The sequence below is a fragment of the Rhincodon typus genome, chromosome 6 (assembly GCF_021869965.1).
Source record: "Rhincodon typus isolate 14 chromosome 6, sRhiTyp1.1, whole genome shotgun sequence".
NCBI classification, from domain to species: domain Eukaryota; kingdom Metazoa; phylum Chordata; class Chondrichthyes; order Orectolobiformes; family Rhincodontidae; genus Rhincodon; species Rhincodon typus.
The window spans coordinates 47,687,874-47,711,284 of record NC_063337.1 but is presented as its reverse complement, the minus strand read 5'-3'; the positions used below and the strand labels follow the sequence as shown (position 1 = coordinate 47,711,284).

General features: G+C 38.6%; 1 protein-coding gene across 1 annotated transcript in view; it reads left to right on the top strand.

Moving 5' to 3' along the window:
* Positions 1-23,411, top strand: part of LOC109933936 (PC3-like endoprotease variant B) — a 746,762-nt gene that overhangs the window by 310,704 nt on the left and 412,647 nt on the right. Inside the window, exon 5 of the mRNA XM_048598131.1 lies at positions 14,427-14,542. Within this exon, the coding sequence (XP_048454088.1) occupies positions 14,427-14,542 (116 nt within the window). The remainder of the gene's footprint in view (positions 1-14,426; positions 14,543-23,411) is intronic.

Genomic DNA, 23,411 nt, shown 5'->3' with positions numbered 1-23,411 from the left:
CTTATCTATGCCCCTTCTGATTTTATAAACCTCTGTAAGGTCACCCCCCAGCCTCTGACACTCCAGGGGAAAAAGCCCCAGTCTATCCAGTCTCTCCTTTATAACTCAAACCCTCCAGTTTCAGGAACATCCTTGTAAATCATTTTTATACTCTCTCCAGTTTAATGACATTTTTTCTATAGCAGGGTGACCAGAATTTTACGCAGTACTCCAAATGTACGTTTTTAAGAGAAAATGGTTTTGCACATTTTGTGTTTATCCTGAAAATATTCATTCCATATTCAGAATAGTGTAGAAAGTGTCAGTAGCTGTGATTTGATAATTTAGTTGTAGAACGAGCTAATTCCACCTACCCACCACAACCTCTGCTTCTGCATGTACCTCAGGGTGAATGTACCTGCAGGGTATTGAGTAGTTGAATGCTTTACAAGCTTTCCAGCATATTTTCATTTGAGAGATGACATTCTCATTTCTGTGTAATGACTTAGAATTTATATATACGTTACAATTTGAGTTTCCCCAGTATATCACCTTCACATTGACAGCAGTGAGACAGTCTCATAGATCCAAACCTCCCATGCACCAAAACTTTTAACCTTAGGCAAGGGGTAAATGGATTAACATGGCACCTGATTAACAATTACTCTTTGACTGAAAATTTTCACCTGGGAATAATAGGCTGTCCACTGTGCATTTTGATCAGCAAGAAACTAAACCCCTACTGGGTGCAAAATGAAGAAGTACGCCCTGGCTCAGTGCCACAGTCTCCCTTCCTTCACTCCCTACTCCTGCTCTCTTGCAACTCCTTTCTCATTCCCTTGTCTTTTCTTTATTAATTTATCGATCTATCTATCTGCCTATCTCTCTGTCTGCGCACCCCCACTTTACTCCTTATGTACCTCCACTCCTCCGTTATGTCTAGGATTCTACATAAGGTGAACATTGAACATGGTCTTAGCTTTTCATGTGCAGTGCAAGTAAATACTGATTCCTCCACTGCATCATGGTGAGTCAGAGGACGTGGTATTTTACAGCATGCTGGATTACTCAGACAGTAACCCTCCCTTGACATGGAAATGAGGGTTCATCATGCTTTAAGTTCTAACTTTTCTATGTTATAGAGAAAAACTAGTAAAATTAAACTAATTTCTATTAAATTCTTTACCAAAGGGATTCTGATTCTCTGAGGGTGCAGAAGGTTATGATGATTATAACAAGCAGGGCAAGTGGGGTTGAACCATGTTTAAAACACATCTTAAATGGTATCTCTTTGAATATTGTTTAGGACACTCCTTGTAATAGCATTACTCCTTGTAATAGCATCTGCTTAGCATTGCTTGTTCCCTTTCATCTCTTTGAAGTACCTTTTGGTTTTTTTTTCTCTCCACTGTTTTAATAATATTGCATAATGCAAGGTTTCAATAAATTCTCAACATTATATCACAGGAGTGAGGCATTAGTGACTTCTTTCTTTCTCCAGTGGTTTATTATATGTCAGAAAGATGTTTTATAAAATCTATTCTGGGGAAACAAATGGCGCCAATAACAATTATTCAAAAGAAGGGCCAAACTGTAGTTTAGCCAAAATCATCAATAATGTTCACTTGTCCATTTTACATTTCATTAATTTGTTTGGATTCTTATGCACTGGACTGCTTATTTCTACCACCTTCCATGTAAAAGAGCATGTGATGTAACTAATAAACTGGCCTACAGTAGAGCCATAGAGTAGTACAGCACAGAAGTAGATCCTTTGGTCCGACTCGTCCATGCCAACCAGATAAACTAAATTAATCTGGTCTCATTTGCCAGCATTTGGCCCATATTCCTCTAAACCCTTCCTATTCATGTACCCATTAAGATGCCTTTTAAAGAGTCATAGAGTTGTACAATAACAAGCAATTCTTGGTTGATGCTGGGCTTAATGCGAAAAGTGCCCAAAATATTAGGCAAGCAAAGATGCATTTCAGTTGTGGAAAGCTGTCTTATAAGCTCATGGTTGTGGAGTAATTAATAATCAGATTACATTGATCTCCATCCTGTGATGTCACACACAGTCTGTGGATGGAGGTAAAGTGTTCTACACAAGTCACTGCAGGTTCGAAATTATTCTGTACAGCTCCTGAGGGTCCTAGTAATTATTTCTGATGAGTAATTTAATTGTACTTAGTGCTGTGATGCAATAAACAATGAACTTTTAACGTAAAGTAGTGCCTCATCTGTAAAAGTAAAAACTGTCCAATAGCGTATCCTCTACCACTAGTTATAAGACAGGGCATAGTCAAAGAATGAACAAAGGAAACTACCTCAACTAACTCTTGCTCTTAATTACATGCTGGCAGAGATGGCTGGTGCCAAGAGCTGCTATCGTGGCAATTGGCATGATGTGTTTATTCCATAATTTCTGCATCAACGTACATTATTGATAAAGAGAACTCGAGGAAATAATGTACTAATTTTGATTGTATTTTGTCGTTCTTTTTAAAATCTGAAATGGCATATCATTTGAATTAAGTGTTTCATTCTCAGAAGCTGCTGGTGTGGCAGCTTGGTTTAATGAGTGCATGAAATGCAGTAGTGATGGCTTACAAAAATCTTAATGTTATAGCAAATGTTTTCTTCCTTCAGAATTATTTCTCAGTTTTCAGTTTGACTGATGATATCACACAGATTTCTGAATAACAATGTTTAAATGCCACATTGGTTGGGTACACTGCAATGAGGGAAGTGACTTTTAGATGAGATGTCAAACCAAAGCCCCATATGTCTGTTCAGGTGGATGTAATAGATGTCGCACCATTCAAAACCAATATTTATTCCTCAAACACACCATCATTTTTCTCATTTGGTGTTTGTGGATGCTTGCTGAGTACAAGTGGTTGCCAGTGTTTGCTCACAGTACAACAGTGACTGCATTTGAAAAGAAATCCATTGGCTGTGAAGCACACTCGGATCTGAAAGCAGTGGTTATAAGGGCATTTTTTTTTTCTTCTTTTTCTCCTAAGCCAGATCTTGCTGTGCTACACGCTGACCCTTGCTGAGTGGGTGGTTGTATAAATAGGGCTCCCAACCAAGGAGAAACTTGCCATAGGGTTTTATACAACTGCCGCTTCGGATGGTTCTTCAACCAACTTGTTCTTTTTGCCTATGATATAGGGCATGGAGTCTTTAATCTCTCCTACAATGACATGAGGGAAAGGGTTAATTTGCAGACTGGGAATCACATGGATGCACCTGCCCACTGTTATTGAGTTGCATTAAATCCTCAGCAAGCAGTACTGTGATGTAACCATTTTAACGTGCTTTTTCAATTCTCCGCTGTAATGAGCAGAGAGCCAAAGCCAGTAATGGACAATTATTAATTTCACTCCAAGCTTTGACAGCAACACACACCTGAAATTGCAGTACTTTTTTCAATAGGAACAGCACTTATATAGGTAATTAGATATATTAGGCAAGCAGATTCTCTCTGCTTTCTTGGTTCAGTTGTATGCTGATGTGCCAAGACTCCTGGTACCAAAATTCTGTTATGAGTGGCAGTTTAGTCTTCAGATATCCAGTCCATCAACAGAGAGTGGAGATGCGGCGTGAGATGTTTCCTGCTTAAACCTACCAACAATGCCATCAACCTCCCATCCTTCCCTGTCCCAACTACCACCATCATTGATCCCACTCCACGGCTAAATATCTCAGCACTGTCCTCGCTTCTCCTTTTCAGAATTTTCTAGCTATGATACTAAGGCAGTGCAGTGAAATACTGAATTGAGAACGAATATTTGCCTTCACTGGTTTTGGGCTGTAAACATTATACAACACTGTTATACAAAGAGTAACCCAATGATAGAACATAGAACATAGAACATAGAACAATACAGCAATACAGCACAGTACAGGCCCTTCGGTCCATGATGTTGTGCCGACCTTTTACCCTAATCCTAAGGTCTATCTAACCTCCACCCCTACCTTACACTATCATCCATATGCCTATCTAATAGCCGCTTAAATGTCCCTAATGAGGCCGACTCCACTGCCCTCTCCGGCAATGCATTCCACGCCCCGACCACTCTCAGTAAAGAACCTACCTTTGATGTCTCCCCTATATCTACCTCCACTCACTTTAAAACGATGTCCCCTTGTAATAGCTACCTCCACCCTAGGAAAAAATCTCTGGCTGTCCAGTCTATCTGTACCTCTGATCATTTTGTGCACCTCTATCAAGTCACCTCTCATCCTTCGTCGTTCTAAAGAGAAAAGCCCTAGCTCTCTCAACCTTTCCTCATAAGACCTTCCCTCCATTCCAGGCAACATCCTAGTAAATCTCCTCTGCACCTTTTCCAACACTTCCACATCTTTCCTGTAATGAGGCGACCAGAACCGGACACAATACTCCAGATGTGGCCAAACCAGGGTTTTGTATAGCTGGACATCTTCACAGCTCTTGAACTCAATTCCTCTATTAATGAAAGCTAATACACCATATGCCTTCTTAACAACTCTATCCACCTGGGTGGCAGCTTTCAGATAGAACGGTAGAACGGTACAGCACAGGAACGAGCCCTTCGGCCCACGATGTTGTGCCAAACATGACGCTAAATGAAGCAGATACGATTATGACTTTTAAAGGGTATCTTGACAAATACGTGAATAGGATGGGAATAGAGGGATACGGTCCCTGGAAGGATAGGGGGTTTTAGTTGTGTCAGGTAGCATGTCAGTGCAGGCTTGGAGGGCCGAAGGGCTTCTTCCTGTGCTGTAATTTTCTTTGTTCTTTGTTCTTTGTTCTAATCGCTCCTGCCTGCCCTTGGTCCAAATCCCTCCATCCCTTGCATATTCATATGCTTATCTCTCAGTCCCTTAAATGCCCTTATTGTATCTGCTTCCACCACCACCCCTGGCAGTGCGTTCCAGACTCCTACCACTCTCTGTGGGGGGAATAGAATCTTGATCTTCAAGTCTCCTTTGAACTTTCCTTCTATTATTAAACATTTCAACTTTGCGAAAAAGATTCTGACCGTCAACCGTGTGTATGCATCTCATAACTTTATAGATTTCTATCAAGTCTCCTTTCAGCCTCCACCACTCTAGAGAAAACAACCAGAGTTTTTCCTGGCCTCTCCTTCTGGTTCGTATCATCTAATCCAGGCAGCATGCTGGTAAACCTCTTCTGCACCCTCTCCAAAGCCTCTGCATCCTTCCTGTAATGTAGTGACCAGAATTGAATGCAATACTCTACGTGTGGCCTAACCAAAGTCCTATAAAGCTGCAACATGACATCCTGACTCTTCTACTCAATTCCCCTACCAATAAAGGCAAGCGCATGATATGCCTTCTTTACTACCCTATTTACTTGTGTGGCCACTTTCAGGTACATGTACTTGAACCCCAAGATCCTTCTGTACATCAATGCTGTTCAGAGTCTTGCCCTTAACTGTATACTTTTCATTAACATTTGATCTCCCAAGACGCAGCACCTCACACTTACCCGGATTAAACTCCATCTGCCATTTCTCCGCCCATATCTGCAACTGATCTATATCCCACTGTCTCCTTTGATAACCTTCTTACACTATCCACAACTCCACTGATCCTTGTATCATCTGCAAACTTACTAACCCACCCATCTACATTTTTATCCAAGCCATTTATATATAATCACAAACAGAGGAGGTCCCAGTATGGATCCCTGCAGTACACCACTAGTCACGCACCTGCAGCCTGAAAAACACCCTTCCACCATTACCCTGTCTTCTACAGGCAAGCCAATTCTGAATCCACACGGCCAAATCACTATGGATCCCATGCATCTTAATCTTCTGGATGAGCCTACCATGAGGGGCCTTGTCGAAAGCTTTACTAAAATCCATGTAAACAATATCCATTGTTCTACTCTCATTGATTACCTTTGTCACCTCCTCAAAAAATTCAATCAAGTTAGTAATACATGACCTGTCCTGCACAAAGCCATGCTGACTGTTCCTAATTAGGACATGCTTTTCCAAACGCGCATAAATCCTATCCCTAAGAATTCTCTCCAATAACTTCCCAACCACCGATGGTTTACTGGTCTACAATTTTCTGGATTATCCCTATTTCCCTTCTTGAACAGACGAACAACATTTAGCTACTCACCAGTTGTCCGGGTCCCCTCCTGTGGCTAGCGAGGATACAAACATCTTGGTCAAGGCCCCAGCAATCTCATCTCTTGCCTCTCTCAATAACTTAGGGTAAATACCATCGGGCCTTGGGGACTATTCACCTTAAAACTCTTCAAGAGATCCAACAACACTTCTCTCTTGATCTCAAAATGCCCTAATATATTAGCACACTCCACACTCAATATCCTTCTCCTGGGTGAATACTCCTTTAGGATCTCACCCCCATCCTCTGCCTCCAAGCACAAGTTCCCTCCTTTATCCTTGAGTGGTGTCATCATTAATTTTTAAATTAAAATTATAGTGTCAACTGATAGAATGATAAATACTACAGAAAGGACAGCATTAAGTAAAACCTCACCTTGCATATACAAAACAAACTAAGGGGAAGTGTATGCAAAAGTGAAAGGCATTACTTACCTGTAACTGCATACAACTGTGGCAGATGTTCAGGGAAAAAAATTGTAATTCAGTTACAAATAATAAATTTTCTATTATTAGGTAGCGTTGGAGGTTAGATAGACCTTAGGTTTAGGGTAAAAGTTCGGCACAACATTGTGGGCCGAAGGGCCTGTACTGTGCTGTGCTGTTCTATGTTCTATGTTCTAAATAAATTACTTTGAAAAGATTTTAATAAGAAGGCAGTTTGTCATGTTCTGCAGACAAAATATAGAAACTGTTTTCCCTTCCAAAGTTTAAAACTGATTTTGTAAGAAACTGACAATGTGCAATAGTTTACACTTCCAAAATTCACAGGAACATCTCCAGAAATTGTGACAGACTCGCTGTGTAACATTGACTTCTTTTTAAAACGATGCACTGCAAAATGTATGTGTAACTTAAATAAAAGTAAGCTTTGCAAATAGCAAAGTGCAATCTCAATAGCTTTTAAAAACACTAGTATGCAGCTGAAAATAAAAATATATATCTGTATCAAATTCAATTATTTTTGTTTAATTCTTTTTTACCATTATTTCTTTATGGGTGATAGTTGCATCCTTTGAGAGCATTGCATTTCTGCACAGTATTAAAATCTATTTTATGTTTAATATCTAAATGTATGTTTAATGCATTTTCTCTCTCTAACCATAATTCATCTGGGTCTTTTCCTTGTACATACTATAAGAAACTAGCCTTGGGAATACTCTAAGCTACAAAAAGCCTCTATTAGAGTTTTGGGCACAGGAGAGAAGCAGAGATCTCTTCATATTCATCAACTACAGATTCATAGTGCTTTCTGTTTGTGTTGCCATTTCCTAGTGGAACAGTGATATTTTATTTGGCTGGTTCACGATTTGTGTGCAATTGGGAACATTTTTCTTATTGGAATGGAACTGAGGAAAGAATTTTTGTGTTTATTTTTCTGTGTTCTCTATTTGAAAGACTGGATGTCAAAACCACATTAGTTATTTATGATTGTACAGCAGAAATAATTCATGGCACACATGGACACATATCAACAATATGTCCCCTCCCTTCCCTTACTGTAAACTGTTTGATCGTTACCTGATAGGTTTTAATATTTTGTCTTTGCAAAATACATTGTTTAAAAAATCAGGTTTCTGGCTACAGTGTGCAAGCTCCTTTTTCATAGAAAGGAACATATTTTTAGTAATTTATCTGTACCTTGACAAGAACTCTTTGATCAGCAATTGCTGAAGAAAAATGTGTGTGAATTCTATTTAATTTGAAACTCTGCATGTTCTGGCCAACTTGTTTCTGATTCTTAATTTGATGACAATATTTCTTAAACTTTGATCAGGGCCCTTTCATCTCTGAGATGATTATTTTTTATTCTAATGTAATGCATATATCAATCACATTATACAGTTGTTCATTGATTTCTTTTCATTAATGTTTCACAAACTATATACCTATTAAGTCCTGTTTTCACTGGCTGAGGAATGTTACAGTTGTTAAAAAAAGAAGTTTATGTTCCAAGATGTCTTTTGTTTATTGAATGACATCCAAAAGAATCTGTACTAGTAGACAACTTGAAAAGGTGATTCACTTAAGTAGGAAAGGTTTTGTAAATGTCATCGCTGTTTAGTTGGTAAAGACGTGACTACATTTGCCATAGAATCAGGCTGGTTTGCAGTTTGTTGTACACATTTTGCTGAGTTGGCTGATCTGAACTTGGATATTGGAATTGCCATCAGATCCAAATAGAACACATGGCAAGTTGTATAGACTGGAGCTTAAATGTACAAGGAAACAGTGATGGATTGTGTGTGGGTAAAACTGATACAGGTAGATTTTAGTGCATGTAGATGTGAGGTCATCCATTTTGGACTAAAGAATAGAACTGAATATTTCTTTCTATATTTCAAGAAGTTGCAAATAGTGTATATTAGGCGTTCCTGTATGCCAGTCATCAAAATGTAGTTGTCAAGTATAAAAATTAATCAAATGATAATGCAATGTCAGTTTTCATTTACAGAGGGCTAGAATGTAAAGGGGGAGGAAGTGTGACCAGAGTTATACATCTGAGTTATGTGTGCAATTCTAGGCTTCACATGTTAGAGAGCATATATGGAATACAATATATTGACAAGAATGCTATCTGTGATTCAAAAGGTTAAATTATGTCAAGGTTTGACTTCAAACTCAGCCTGTAATCCCCAAGATTTAGAAGATTAAGGCATGCTTTGCTTGAGATTTTAAAGATTTAAAAAGAGTTCTTCAGGTATAGTATTATTACAGCACTGCAGGAAGAGGTCTGTTTTGCCCATTGTGTATTCACTGGCTGTCCAAATAAGCTATTGACTTAATGCCATTCTCCTGTACTCTCCCTACAACCCTACACACGGTCCCTTTTGAAATAACAGTCTAACTCGCTTTTGAATGCATCAATTGTTCCTGCCTCTACCACACACTCAGACAGTGCATTCCAGACTCTAAGCACTCTCTGCATGAAAAAATACTTTTTCTCATATCGCTTTGCAGATGCGTTTAATCTGTGATCTCTTGTTCTGAACCCTTTCATGACTAACAAGTATTTTCCCCCCCCATCTACTCTGTCCAAACCCCTTTACGATTTTGAATAATTCTATGAAATGTCCTCTTAGCCTTCTCTTCTCCAAGGGAAACAGTCTTAATTTCTCCAATATGTCTTCATAATTGAAGTTCCCAGTGGGTTTTACAATTGATAAAGATGGGTACCGGGGTTCCTGATCTAAAAACATTTGACTTACGAAAGCTCATACTTATAAATGTGATATGAGATTGTTGTAATTTTAAAGATCCAACATTAGAACACTTCCTGTAATTAGGAACAGCTCCCTTGTATTTTCATGCATCATGTTCAGACTTGCATACAAATTGATTGCCAACGGACTCAAGAACAGAATCCATTCACAACCCAGCAATATTTGGCTGTCTATGCACAACACCAGGACAGATGGACTGCATCATAAATCCCTTCTGCATTCTCCAACTCTTCACTCTCTTCACATCCTTCCTCAAGTGTATTGCCCCAAAATGGATACAATACTCTGGCTAAAACCAAACTAGCATTTTGTACAAATTCAACATAACTACCTTACTTTTGTATTTTATGCTCCTATTAACAAATCCTAAGTCGCCGCTTGCTTTATTAATCACTTACTGAAAATACCCTGCCATTTTAATGACTTAAGTATATATATATTTTTTCTGAACCCCCCCTTTAAATTTGTGCCCTGTATTTTACATCATATTTCCATGTGCTTTCTTACAAATTGAATTACTTCACATTTCTCTGCATTGAGGTTGTTCTGTTAGATGGCCACCCATTCCACCAACTTGTTTTTGTCGTGTTGAAGTTCTACACTGTCCTTCTCTTAGTTTAAAATGCTTACAAGTTTTGTATCATTCACAAATTTTGAAATCGTGTCTTTTCCTGGCTTCCCTTTTTTTATTGACTGCCGGTGTCATTTTGTGCCTCCTCTATGCTTCTTTAATTTGCCTTTTCGCCTCCCATCTGAACCTTCTATATTCAGTCTAGATCTTCATTGCATTTTCTGCTTAATATCTGTCACAAGCTCACTTTTCTTCTTTTCTATTTCTGTCTTTTTTGTCATCTGGGAAACTTTGGATTTGGTTGCAGTACCTTTCCATTTGAGAGGATTTTGACTACACCAAGACCATCTCCTTGTCAGTATCCCATTGTTCAGCTACCGTTTCTCCTGCCAAACATTGGCTTCAGTTTAATCAGCTCTGATCCATTCTTCCCCATTTGATGTTGGCTTTCTTCCAGTTTATTGTTCCTGCTCTACATTGTTCAATGTCATTATGCATAATCAGCCTAAATCTAATGATATGACCACTCTACTCTAAATTATTTCTTAACACCTGATCAGTTTGGTCCACTCATTCCCAGGAACCAGCAACATCTGCCTTTTTTTTGTTGGATTGACGTATACTGCAGCCAAAAATTTCTCTGAAGCAGTCCAGGCACTATCGCCTTTCTCTGCCCTTAAACAATTTTTACTTCAGTGTATATATGGCTAATTAAAGTTCCCATTATGGCTACTGCATAATTTTTGCATTTTTCTGTAATTTCTTTGTGAATTTGTTCATCTACATCCTTCATATTAGTTGGCCGCCAATTGACTACACCAAGCAATGTAATTGTATCTATTTTGGTCCTTAGCTCTTGTCAAATAGATTCTGTCCTTTGGCCCTCTGGGACAGATCTCTTTCTCCAACATTGTATTGCTCACCTTAATCAATTTTGTCAACTCTCCTTGTTTACTTCATTTCCTGAACGTCCTGTATCTGGGACTATTCAATAGCCCTTTAAGCCAGGCTTTTTGATGTTGTTACAAAATCACATTTCCACATGACAATTTCTGCCTCAACTGGTGAATCTTCTTTACATACTCCATGCATTCACATACAAGCAGTGTAACTCTGATTTAGACTTTATTATGTTCTCCTTTACTCTGACCCCACCTATTAATTTAGATAGCTCGATAATAATTTCTCTCCCTGCATTCAGTGTGTAAAAAATATTTCTGTTTGGTATTAATTTGTAAGTCTTTAATTCCTCCCAATTGCATTAGCAAATCACCCAGAAGGAATTCTGCCCTGATTCTATTCATGTGCACACCATCTTGCCCCCAGCCAGTCCCAATATTCCAAGAATCTAAAGTGCCCCCCCACCCCAATTCCCCCTGACATGCCATTTTTTCTGGCCAGTCACTCATTTGCTTTATTGTTCTAATGCCATGGTCACATGTGCCTCGAACTGGGAGCAATCTGGAGATTGCTACTTTGGCAGTGTTGCTTACTAATTTCTTACCTACTCCCAGATGTCTGACTGCAGCACCACATCCCTCTTTCTGCTAATGTCAATGAAGCCAATATGCATCATCACTGTTGATTGATATACATGTTATACCCCACCCAGGGTCCTGTGCAGTTACTCAGTGGCATCCTTGATCCAAATAAGGAAAGCCGTACACCATCCTGGATTCATGTCTGCAGGAACACTCCTCTATCCCCTTAACTGATGAATTACCTATCATGTTGCTCCTGCAATATTCCTTGTACCCGTCTATGATGCCAGACCCTTGACTCCAGCTGCAATCAACAAATGAACCATCACTCTCATCAGAATACTGGTTGGACTGCGGTTGTACTCATCGGACTGCTACACCTCTTCCCTATTCTTTTCGACTTTTTGGTGGTCACTCATACCCCATCTCTCTGTAAGATGTTTTGCTGCAAGGTGGTCACATTTTTAAACATGCTATCCATGAAGTTCTCCATTTCGTGGATGCATTACAGTAAATGCCAGCTGCTGTGGAATTGCTGAAAGCCAGAGCTTGATTTGCTGCAACTGACAATGTTTCTTGCAGAAATGGTTATCCAAGACATAAAAGTATCCTTGAATCTCTGTATAGACAGGATGCACACATTCAAAATTGTGTGCATTCATCTGTGAATCAATAATCCTATCAATGCATATTACTTTACACATATTAATGAAGGTTTACCAACACAAATAAACCCTACTACTATGAATACACCTTAATAATGCTTAATGCATCTTACTCGTAATAATAAATTTGAAGTAAAAATATAAGATAGGACTCAACTGTTATTCACACTGTCTTTAAAGTCTATAAGATGGAATGAATAGTAAACAATCACCAACAAATCAACCCACCCCCCGCCCAACACAGTGCGTCCATGTTATGTTGCACTTTGATATATATTTCTAAATGTGGACTCTAAATGTGAACCTGCAAATTAGAGAAGCAACCAGACCTGTAAGGCTGCCTTGAACTCTCATTCTAACCTCTCCTGTTTGACCCTGAACACACTGTCGGAGAGGAAACTATTAAAGCGTATGGAGCAATGGAAGGTGAATGGTGTCAGTAGGCTAACCTGATCTTGGTGAGCAGTACAGACTGGCCTGGCTAAAAGGTGAATTACTATATACCAATGTAGTTAGACTAGAGAAGGTAAAAATTCTTCAATACCTCTATTCATATTTTTGGATTCTGGTTCGGGAAAGCATACGTGTAGATGTTGGTGAGGCCAGAAGCTGACTTGCGCCTGTACAGTAAGATTGTTAACTGACATGGAGAATGACCACTAAGATCATGGAAGACTTTCTAGATCAATATACATGTAATACAGCATGAATCCGTGTATTCAGGCATGGATGAAAAAAATTGGAAGGAGAAAGAAATTAAGATCCTATCATTTTATGTGATCTAGGTTTCAATAAATGCTCAGCATTTTCAGAAAAACTTAGAAGTCTAGGATTACTTTAGCAAAGGTACATGTGTGCACCTTTTGTGTCACAAGCAGTTAATTTATGTAAATTTTAAATGGTTTTGTGAACTGCCACCTTCAGCTATTTGTGCCCGTCTACCCCAGCTCTCCCTGGTCCTGCACCCCCTGTAGAATCGCACTGTTTATTTCATACTGTTTTGGGTCTTCCTTCATTCAAAAATTTATTTCCTGTTTCTGTGCATGAAATTTCAGCTACCATATGTCCACCTATTCCACCAGCCTGTGATCAACCCTGTTGGAATACATGACCTCCTTAGTGTTCTGTTGTTCCTCATTACCATTTCCACAGACTATATTTATCTTTTTTTCATAAACTGCATCCAAGAATCCTAGCAGAAGGACCAAACCTCCTTCAGCATCCCAGCAATGGGCCTTCAGCTCACAAACTGCTTTCCTTCTGATTTTATTTCTAGTCCGATGTGACAATGTCAAGGCCGTGATTTGCTTTCTGGTTGGCAGGGACATAGCCCATGTCCATTTATGAACTTTTAGTCTTACACTGATCAAATGGTTCAGACTCTTTGAAATTGAGAGAGTTAGCACACCTGGACACTGTACTCTTATGCTCTGCCATTTTTCACAATGACTATGAGAACTGTAGTCTTCAACCTGATTTTTCTTTTCCTTACTTTCAATCTTCAACTTTTAGATGACCATATTCACAACATGTTTTATTCCTGCAAGCCAGCAAGTGAAGTTTGGAACAGCAGTCAACTTCCACAGGCATACACTTCCTGACCCAACAGCCATTGCTTTAATTTGTGTATTTTTTTACATATGGGTTCAACTGAAACACCAGTTAATATGCATCACCTGCATATTTGAGTCATCTACAAATATTGAAATGGAGCCATATGCATCCAAATCCAAGTTCTTGGACCCCTAGAAATATCAGTTCATAAAGCATCCAATCAATCCTGCACTCTGTCTCCTTTAGCCAATTTCATATCCATACTGCCACTGTCTCTTTTTTACCCTTGGGCTTCAAGCTTGCTGACATGCCTATTGTGGAAATTTATGAAAACAATTTTGGAAGACCATATACACCATGTCAATTCTCCCAGTCACCTCATCATTAAACTCAGTTGTTAGTTAACCACAACTTGCTTAACAAATCTATGCTGGCTTTCCTTAGTAATCCATTCTCACCTAAATGACACTGATTTTTTTTTCTCAAAACTTTTTATAGTGAAAGTATTTTACTGTCCATTTAAAAAAAAGAAGTGCTGGTAGGGAATTGATACCAGCATGTTCAACATTTGTATGGTAACAGGACACTGTCCTTTCTAGTTTATATGATTAAAGAAAAATATTTTGTTTGCCCAGTGGGAAAGTTGTGAATTTTTAAAATTCTGGGACATTTTAATAGCAACAGAAATGTGTCAGTTCATTAAAGTATTTTTAACGTTAATTGGGAACTTTTTTTTTTGCTAAATTTGAATCCCAATAAGAGAGAAATGACTAATATTTCTGTGTGGTTTCCAGATCGAGAAAAGCATGATACTATTCCCACAGCAATCTTCAATGTGTTGAACTCAGAACATAAAGATCAAAATGCACTGCAGTTCAGTGATCCAATGTGGCCTGCACAATGGGAACTGGTAGGTACTTTATCACCAGTTTATTCATTTCTTCTTGAGTGAACCCTTGAAATAAAATCTAATAATGAGTTGGTAGGATGTGATGAGTGGGGTCTGATAGGGTCTGTGCTGTGGCTTCAACATTTTACAATTTATATCAGTGACTTAGCTAAGTATAGTGAAGGTTTGGTACCTAAATCTGCAGAAAACACAGGAATTAGTAGGAAAGTATGGACTGAAGAAGAGATAAGGAAGTGGCAGATGGATGTAGGCAAGTTGAGTGACTGAGCAAAAATCTCACAGATGCAGTATTATTTGAATTTGTTCTCTTTGGAAGAATGTAAAAGCAGAATTTTACCTTAACAGAAAACTACTGTAAATTTTTGAGGTGCAGAGAAAGCTAGGTATTAGGGTGCCTGAGTGGCAAAGTTAGCGTACAAGTCCAGCATGTTATCAAAAAGGCTAATGGAATGCTGTCCTTTATTACAAGAGGAATTAAACATAAATGTAAGCATGTTATGTTCAGTTATACAGGGTATTGATGAGACTATATCTTGAATACTCTGTGCAATTTGGTCTCCTTATTAAGGAAAGATAGAAATGCATTGGGAGGGCACTTGTAGCACAGTGGCTAGTGTCTCTGCCTCTGGATCAGAAAGTCCAGGTTCAAGTCCCATCTGTTCCAGACGTGTGCCTGAACAAGTTGATTAATGCACTGGGGATAGTTTAAGGGAGTTTACTGGATTGATACCTGGAATGAGCGGTATAAGGTGGAGGTGGAAAAGATATTTCCTGTGAGTCCAGAAATAGGGTGCAACTGTTTTAAAATTAGAGAATGGCCTTTTAGGATTAAGATGAAGGTAATTTATTTTCTCTTGGAAAGTTCTGTGTCTTTGTAACCCTCTGCCTCAGAAGGTAATGGAAATCAGGTCACTGAATATTTTTAAGGTGGAGGTAGAAAAATTCTTGGTAGGAATGGAATTAAAGGTTGTCAGGGATAGATGGAAGTTGAAGCTCAAACAGATCTGCCATGGTTTTATTGAATGGCAGAGCAGGCTTAAAGGACTGTCAGGTCTACTGCTCCTATTTCATATGTTTGTACATTCACATGTTTGAGTATGGCAGAATGCTCACGCGTACAAATGCAGATTAAAAGGGATTGGCTGTATGAATAAACATGCTGGCCGCCTACAGATGTGCATGCACATGATCTCAAGTGCTTAAGTTCAGGATGGATGCATCTCGTAAAATCAAACTGTATAATGACAGCAAATAAGGGTAAGATTAACTTTTCTACAGTTTTTTACGTGTTCTACTTGGGTATCTATCCTTACTAAGCAGGCAAAAACAATTGTAAGATAAGCCTATAGGATATAGGAGCAGATCAGCTATGATCTGACCAGTGCCTTGTATGGTTTTAGCAAAATCTCCCCATTTTTACACTCCAATTACTTTGAAATGAAAGCCAACAGTCATTTACCTTCCCTATTATCCACCGAACTTGGACTTTTTGTGACTCATACTGATCAGTTGCTATACCTGCATACTAACCTTCTGCGATTCGTGCACAAGGACACCAAGATTTCTCTGCATTTCAGAGCTCTGCAATCTCTTACCATTTAGATAATATGTTCTTTTTAAAGTATTTTTGTCAAAATGGACAATTCCATACTTTACTACATTGTAATCCAGATTTTTAATTCTTTGTCCGCTCAATTAACTTATCTATATCCCTTTCTATGATCCTTATGCCCACTTCACCAGCATAAATCCTATCTAATCTTTTTGTGAATCAAGCTTGCTAAGACCTGAATGTAGTTTTAACTCATGTACCAATGTATCTTATGACTGATAAAAGCAAACTAACTAAGATCCTGGAGATCCAAAATAGAAACAGAAAGTGCTGGAGAAGTTCAATACATCTAGCAGCATCTGTGAAGAGAGAAATAGTGTTAATGTCTTGAGTCCACTGTGACCATATTGTGGTTGATGCTTGCTGATATCTGGTATAACCCAGTTATAACCTAGTGTATACATGTCATATATGTTTCCTGGTGTCGGGTTTGGGGTGGATGAGATTGTGTGGTGAAGATGTTGATGGCAGTAGTGACAGTGGTACAGCATTAACCATAATTGGAGGCGCTTACAGTAGCAGAGAGAATGAGTGTGAGATATTGGAGAGAAGATTGTGGTGTTTACACTTGCACAGTGGAGAAGGACATTGACTTTCTTCTTAGTGTTTAGTAGTTCTACCCAGGTAGCAACCTCAGAACATGGTCTGGCGTAGTGGCCTCCACTACTGATCTCACGCTGGCACCATCCCGTCCAACAGGACTTCCAGGACCCTGCCCAGAATGCGGTGTACCAATTTCCACCTGGCTGTCAAGTCCGGAGCAAAGGTCAGCAAAGGTGAAGGGAGCTGTAGACTGATAGTGCTTGTCTGGGTGCACAATAGGTTTTTTAAAGATGGAACGATCACACAGGATGCTGATGAATTCTGCGATACCTGCTGAGTGGCGAGTTGTTCCAGGAATGGCACGTGATAAAATGGAGGCAGAAATTGTGAGGGATGCTATTGGTGCATATTAGATAATTAATGAGGTATGTTTGGCAAGCCAGGGCATTAGAACTCAGTAGGCCTCACAGTGACAAACCCTCCAGAATCTTGGCTCAGCTCCAACTCGGCTAAAAGAATGAGAGGTTCATACTGAGGTTCCAGATCTTTAGTTTTAAAAAAAACCGTTTTCACATTAATCTAATACATTACCTCATCTAAATGATGAGGAAGTTGTGAATTCAGTCATGCACATCAATTTACCACCACCCAGATTGTTCTGTCCTTTTGAACATTGTGCCTGCGCTCAGCATTAAGTATTTTTTTTAAAAATCTGAGTTCAAAACCACCTATAGGGGGCATTAATACATTTTTTTTATATTTTAAGGCGAATACTTTAAATGAAAGGTGTAGGTTTTTTTGTCCTAACTTTCAATATTCTCCTTCATCCGTTCTTCACCTGACTGCCATTACAAATGCAGCTTAATTTTTATTCAGACAAGGAAAGGATGCCTGGTATATGCTGCTGCATACCAGAGCTTCATTATTTCTTGATACCAAACATTTTAAGCTGCAATGAGACAGTAAAGGAAGGTGTCACCCTGACATTTAATATTTTAAATGAATATAATTCTGCCAGCATTGTTTTAACCAACTATTGAGGAAGAAGAGAGATAACAAGGTGTAGAACTGAATGAACACAGCGGGCCAAGCAGCATCAGAGGGGCAGGAAGGCTGATGTTTCAGGCCTAGATCCTTCTTCAGACCCTATCGAGGAAGAACTTTTGAAATAAGTTAAAATTCCTGAAATATTATACAATTAGTTTTGATTAACAAATTTTGTTCTGAAAATCCAAACTTATTATTTCACTAATATTTGAAATCTGGATGGGTGATTTCTTTTTGATTAATTAATTTGATTGATTAATTAATAATTAACATAACTAACATTATTAAAAGGCATTAGCATTATATTTCATTTTGGTGCAGTGAACACTTTTTTCAAACTTTTGGTCTCCTGAGGGCGCATCCTTTGCCAGCTAGTCTTCAGAGGAGACCTTTAGCGGAGAAGAAGTTGGAAGGAGATGATGTCCAAGAGCCCTTTCACTCCAGATTGGCTATCCATGAGCACCTACTTAGATCCCAGTTCCCTTGAAATTTCTCTCCTCTATCACTATTGTTTTACAACTCCCTACCTTTCCATTCCTTTGTTATAGAGCATCAAATGTCCTATTGGCTAAAATCCTGAAACAAAACCTTTTAAAACCCATGACTTCTACCATCTAGAAGGACAAGGGTAGCAGATACATGGGAACCCCACCACCTACAAGTTCCCCTCTAAGCCACTCACTGTTGTGACTTAGAAATATATTGTTTCTTCAGTGTCATTGGTTCAAAATCCTGGAGCTTCAGCACCATTGTGCGTGTACTCACGTTAGATTGACTGCAGCGTTCAAGAAGGCAACCTGTTACCATGATCTTGAGGACAACTAGGAATGTGCAACAAATTCTGGCCTTACGGGTAATGCTTACAAACCATAAAAAAAAACAAAGCATTGCCAACTGGCCTGACCAGTGCAGTCTCATCATGAAGGGTGCAAACAACAGTAGGCTTCTGATTAAGAAGCACCATCACTGCAGCAACCAGCTAAGATACTGGCTCTGCATGTACATTCGATGTAGCGTCGGGGTCAGCGTTTTTTGCCTGACTGGGAAATCTGGACAAGAGGAGGATAGCAAGTTCACTGACGTGCAAGATTACTCATGAGTTCTGTGGCAGAAAATTTAGTTGACAGCCTCATTGGGCAGCATACAAGAGAATGCTGACGGTCATGTACATATGGATTCTTGGTACATTAGCAAGCCAAGTTATTTTGGGGTGAGCAGGATGTATTATTCCACTTGGATCAGTGCTGGAGCTGCAACATTTTGCAAACCATTCCAAAAACTTGGACTGAGTGTCTGGGCTTGCTGCATTTCCTGATGATATAGAGACCAGTCAGAAAATAAGCTGTGAAGAAGACGTAAGGAATGAATACAGGATATAAATAAGTTAGGTAAGTGTGTAATTGTTTTTGCAGTTGAAATACAATGTGGGTATGTGTGAACTTGTCCATTCTGGCAGGAAGAATTTCTTTAGAAGCATATTATTTTAAAACATTAAATATTATTTAAATAGATTGCAGAATTCTGAGGTACAGAGGGATTAGGATGTCCCAGAACATGAATCTTGAAGTTAGAATCCAGATTTAGCAAGTGATTATGAAGACAAATGGAATGGTATGTTTCTACAGGGCATTAGTGAGTCCTCATCCAGAATACTGTGAACACTTCTGGTCTTCTTATTCAAGAAAGCACATAACTGTATTAAAAGCAGTTCAGAGGAGGTTCACTTGACTGATCCCTGCGAGGGTGGGTCATCATATGAGGAAACGTTGATCAGATTTGGACTGGATATTTTGGAACTTCAAGGAATAACCTTCTGATGATCTTACTGAAGCATACAAGATCCTGAGGGGTCTTGAAAAATTGGATGCTGAAAGGATGTTATGGGAGAGAATTCAACAAGGGACCACAGTTTTTTTAAAAAGGGAGTCTCACATTTGAGGTGAATATGAGAATTTTTTGTCTTAGTGGATCATGAGTCAGTGGAAGTTTCTTCTGCAGAGAGGAGGCAGAATCAAGGAATTTTTTTAGACAGAGACGGATTCTTGACACAACAAGGGAGTTAAAGAGTGCTGGGGCATGTGGAAACCTGGAGTCGAGGCTACAGTTCAATCAGATGTCAGTAAATCGAATGGTGGATCAGACTAATGGGATTGTCTGGCTTACTACTACTAATTCATATGTTTGCATATCCCATTTCCACTCTGCTTGATTGTGACAGAGTCTGGTTCCAATGGGGCAGACAGCTTTGTGCAGAGTTTGGGGGCTATCTTTTCCAGTGTGACTAACTCCATGACATTGCTTGCAGACTTAGCCATACTTGATGTCTTGGTTTCTATTGTAGCATGGATAGAAAGAGTAACTGTGGCTCCAGCACTGATCCCTATGGCACTCTACCAGTTACAAGTTGTCATCCTCAAAATGCCATACTGAAAATGGCTCCTTTATCCCAACTCTTTGTCTTCTATTCCATAGCTGTTTCTTTGAGACATTATTGCCTTCATTAAGTAAAATAGCTTACTTTTTTTTCCTGTGTGTTCTGGAGTTGCATCTGTTATATTATCACTGAGGCATGTTTGTGCAATGGCAAAGTCATTCTTACGATTTTAGTAATCCATTGTATAAAACATAGTCACAATGTTTTGATAATCTGAGGATCATAGAAACTGCAAACAGAGTAATCTGTAAACCTGCAGCTTACTCCATTTCTAAAAAAAACTACTGGTGGCTTGTTTACCTCAGTCGGCTAGATGGCTAGAGTGTGATGCCAACAGTGTGACACCATCAGCACAGATTAAGTCCCATACTGGTTGTATATGATCATGAGATGTGCCTCCTTGACTTGGTCCACACTTTTATGTTGCTCTTCAAGCCCTATTGAGCTAATTAACACAGGATCACAGGAACAGGAGTGGGCCATTCAGCCCCTCAAGCCTGTTCAACCATTCAATGCAATCATGGCTGATCTCTGGCCTAATTCCATATAGCTGCCTTTGGCCTATATCCCTTAATACCTTTGCCTATCAAAAATTTATCTATCTTGGATTTAAAATTAACAACGGGTTCATTGCTGTTTGTGGAAAGAGTGTTTCAAAACAACCAGCATCCTTTGTGTGTAGAAGTGCTTCCTTATGTCTCTCCTGAATGTTCTGGCTCAAGTTCTCAGTCTATGTTCTAGCTCAAGAATCCCCAACCAGTGGAAATATTTTATCTTTATCTACCCTGTCTTTTCCCGTTAATATAAAAAAGACTTCAATCAAGCCACCCCTTAATCTTCTCAAGAAATTCCAGAGAAACCTACATTGAACTCCTTCCAAGCCAATATATCCTTCCTAAGGTGTGGTGCCCACATCTTCTCATAGTAGTCCAAGTGGGATCTAACCAGGATTTTGAATAACTCCAGCATAATTTCTACATTCTTGTACTGCAGTTTTATAGCTATAAAGGCCAGCATTCCATTAGCGTTCTTGATTAATTTCTGTACTTATTTGTGACATTTTATGCACGTGAACACCCAAGTCTCTTTTGGCTATCACTATATTTAGCTTCACACCATCTAGGAAGTACTCTGATCTATTATTTTTTGGTCAAAAATAGATAACCTCACACTTCCAAACGTTGCACTCCATTTGCCACAGTTTTGCCCATTCACTTAGCATAAAATTACAAAGGAATATTGATAGGCTATCATCTACACTGTCTAGAATGCTACTTGTGTCACTGTCTAAAGGAGAGAGGTGCCTATGTTTAATTGTGGACTGTGGTTAATTATCTGAACACAAAGTCAAAATGGCAAGGAGCTTTGAGATTGCATTTCAGCTAACAACAGCAATATTCAAGGCCTAGAATCACAATGTATTTTATTATAGAAAACTTCTTATAAATGTACCATATTTCCTTTACAGTATCAAATTTACTTTCAACAAGAAATGTCCAGTGACATCCTTACTGTTTTTAAAAACTGTTTCCTCTGACTAACAATGAGCAACATCACAGAAGAGCTGTTGACTATATATTAAAAGTCTTGTGTGTAGGACATATTTCCTTTAAGTATCACATTGAAATTATGTAGCACTTTGTGTGTCACGCTTTGTTGATAACATCATTACTGTAAGTCAGTGTGTCCTCCAATTCATTGTAAACAATACTACAGGCAGTCTACTAATTATTATAAAAAATAACATGCATGGGAGAAAATCTACAGATCTTTTGCAAATTTAGAGGCATAACTGTGCATAAGCTAACATCTCCCCAAACTCAAGCCATTAATACACAAGTTCATTATCACTATAATAGATTATCTACAGTCATCTCCACTACCCTGTGCCAATTAAATCATTTTTATCACATGGGAGTTCCCCTCATTATGTCTTTTTTTTTTCAAATCTCACCAATAACAACATTTCAGCAGTACCATCCACTATTCCACCTTCTCTAGATAAGAATTTCTTTCAAATATTTGATTATTTTTATTGCCTGTTGTTCAGGAAATTATTTAAAAAGTGGTCAGAATTTTGTTTGATACGTAATTGATTACAGCTGTAGTCAGTTCCAAATGTTATCACAGTGTAGTTGCTCAGTGACATTTTGGGCAACACAGACTGTTATGATACATCATTTCAACAATTCAGATCCTTTAAGACTTGTACAACACATGTATAGTCGAAATACCAATGTCTAAGTATTTATCAAGCACCTGGTCAAAATTAAGCAAAATTATACTGTATATGTTTTTGAAATTAATAAACAGTGGATAAACCTGGGAGCAAGATAATTGCATCTTAATTACTGCATCATTAATCAATAGCGGTTCTTGATTATTTTAGTGCAACAATATATAATCATTTCATTTTAATTATCATTTGTTGAAAAACTACCAACATGTTCTCAAATCTGTAAAGAAGAAAGATCTTAGTTTCTTCTTAATAAATGCTTGAATATTCTTGCGATGATGACTCCAATTAATCCACTTTATTTCATTCGCAAATAGAAAAAAAACTCATGTGAAACCAAGTTAAACACAGCAATGAGGAAATTAGATTGAATTGGAAAGCTACAGACAAAAAAAAGCCCAGCAGAAGCCAAGTTCAATTCCTGCTGGGGACAAGTAGGTTCTACTAATACTAAACAGATACTTCCAGTCAACACAGTACATCTGGAATGTCCTTGGAGAGACTCGATTTTTTTGTTTGCTACCATTTGTCATCTCCTGTTCCCAGGAATCAACAATTTTCAGCATACAGATCAATATTCTCTTAGCTCAAACCTAATCTAAAGAGAGTTTCCCTGTGTTTCACCTTGGCTTACACCTAAAGACAGGCTTGCCCTTTTCTACAATAATTTTGCTGGTATGTGACAGCAATTTTTCATCCTTTGGTCAAAATTGGTGACAAAAGAGGGAATTATGGTTGCTGACATATCAAATGATAGATTTGACACATGGCATGCTGAGCTGGGAGTATTCACGTGCCAAAGCAAAAAGACAGATAAGCAGCGTAATAGCTCTCCTGACATTGCTTCCTTTTCAAAAAAAAAACAAAACAAGCTACTCTGAATGGTTTACCTGTAACTTCTGCAGGAAAGCAAAGAAAATTCTGGCCTTTTAGGTCAAAATGAATGTTTTCTTCAGCTCGAAATGGCAAATATGACTCTTCTGTCAAGGTGGCATGG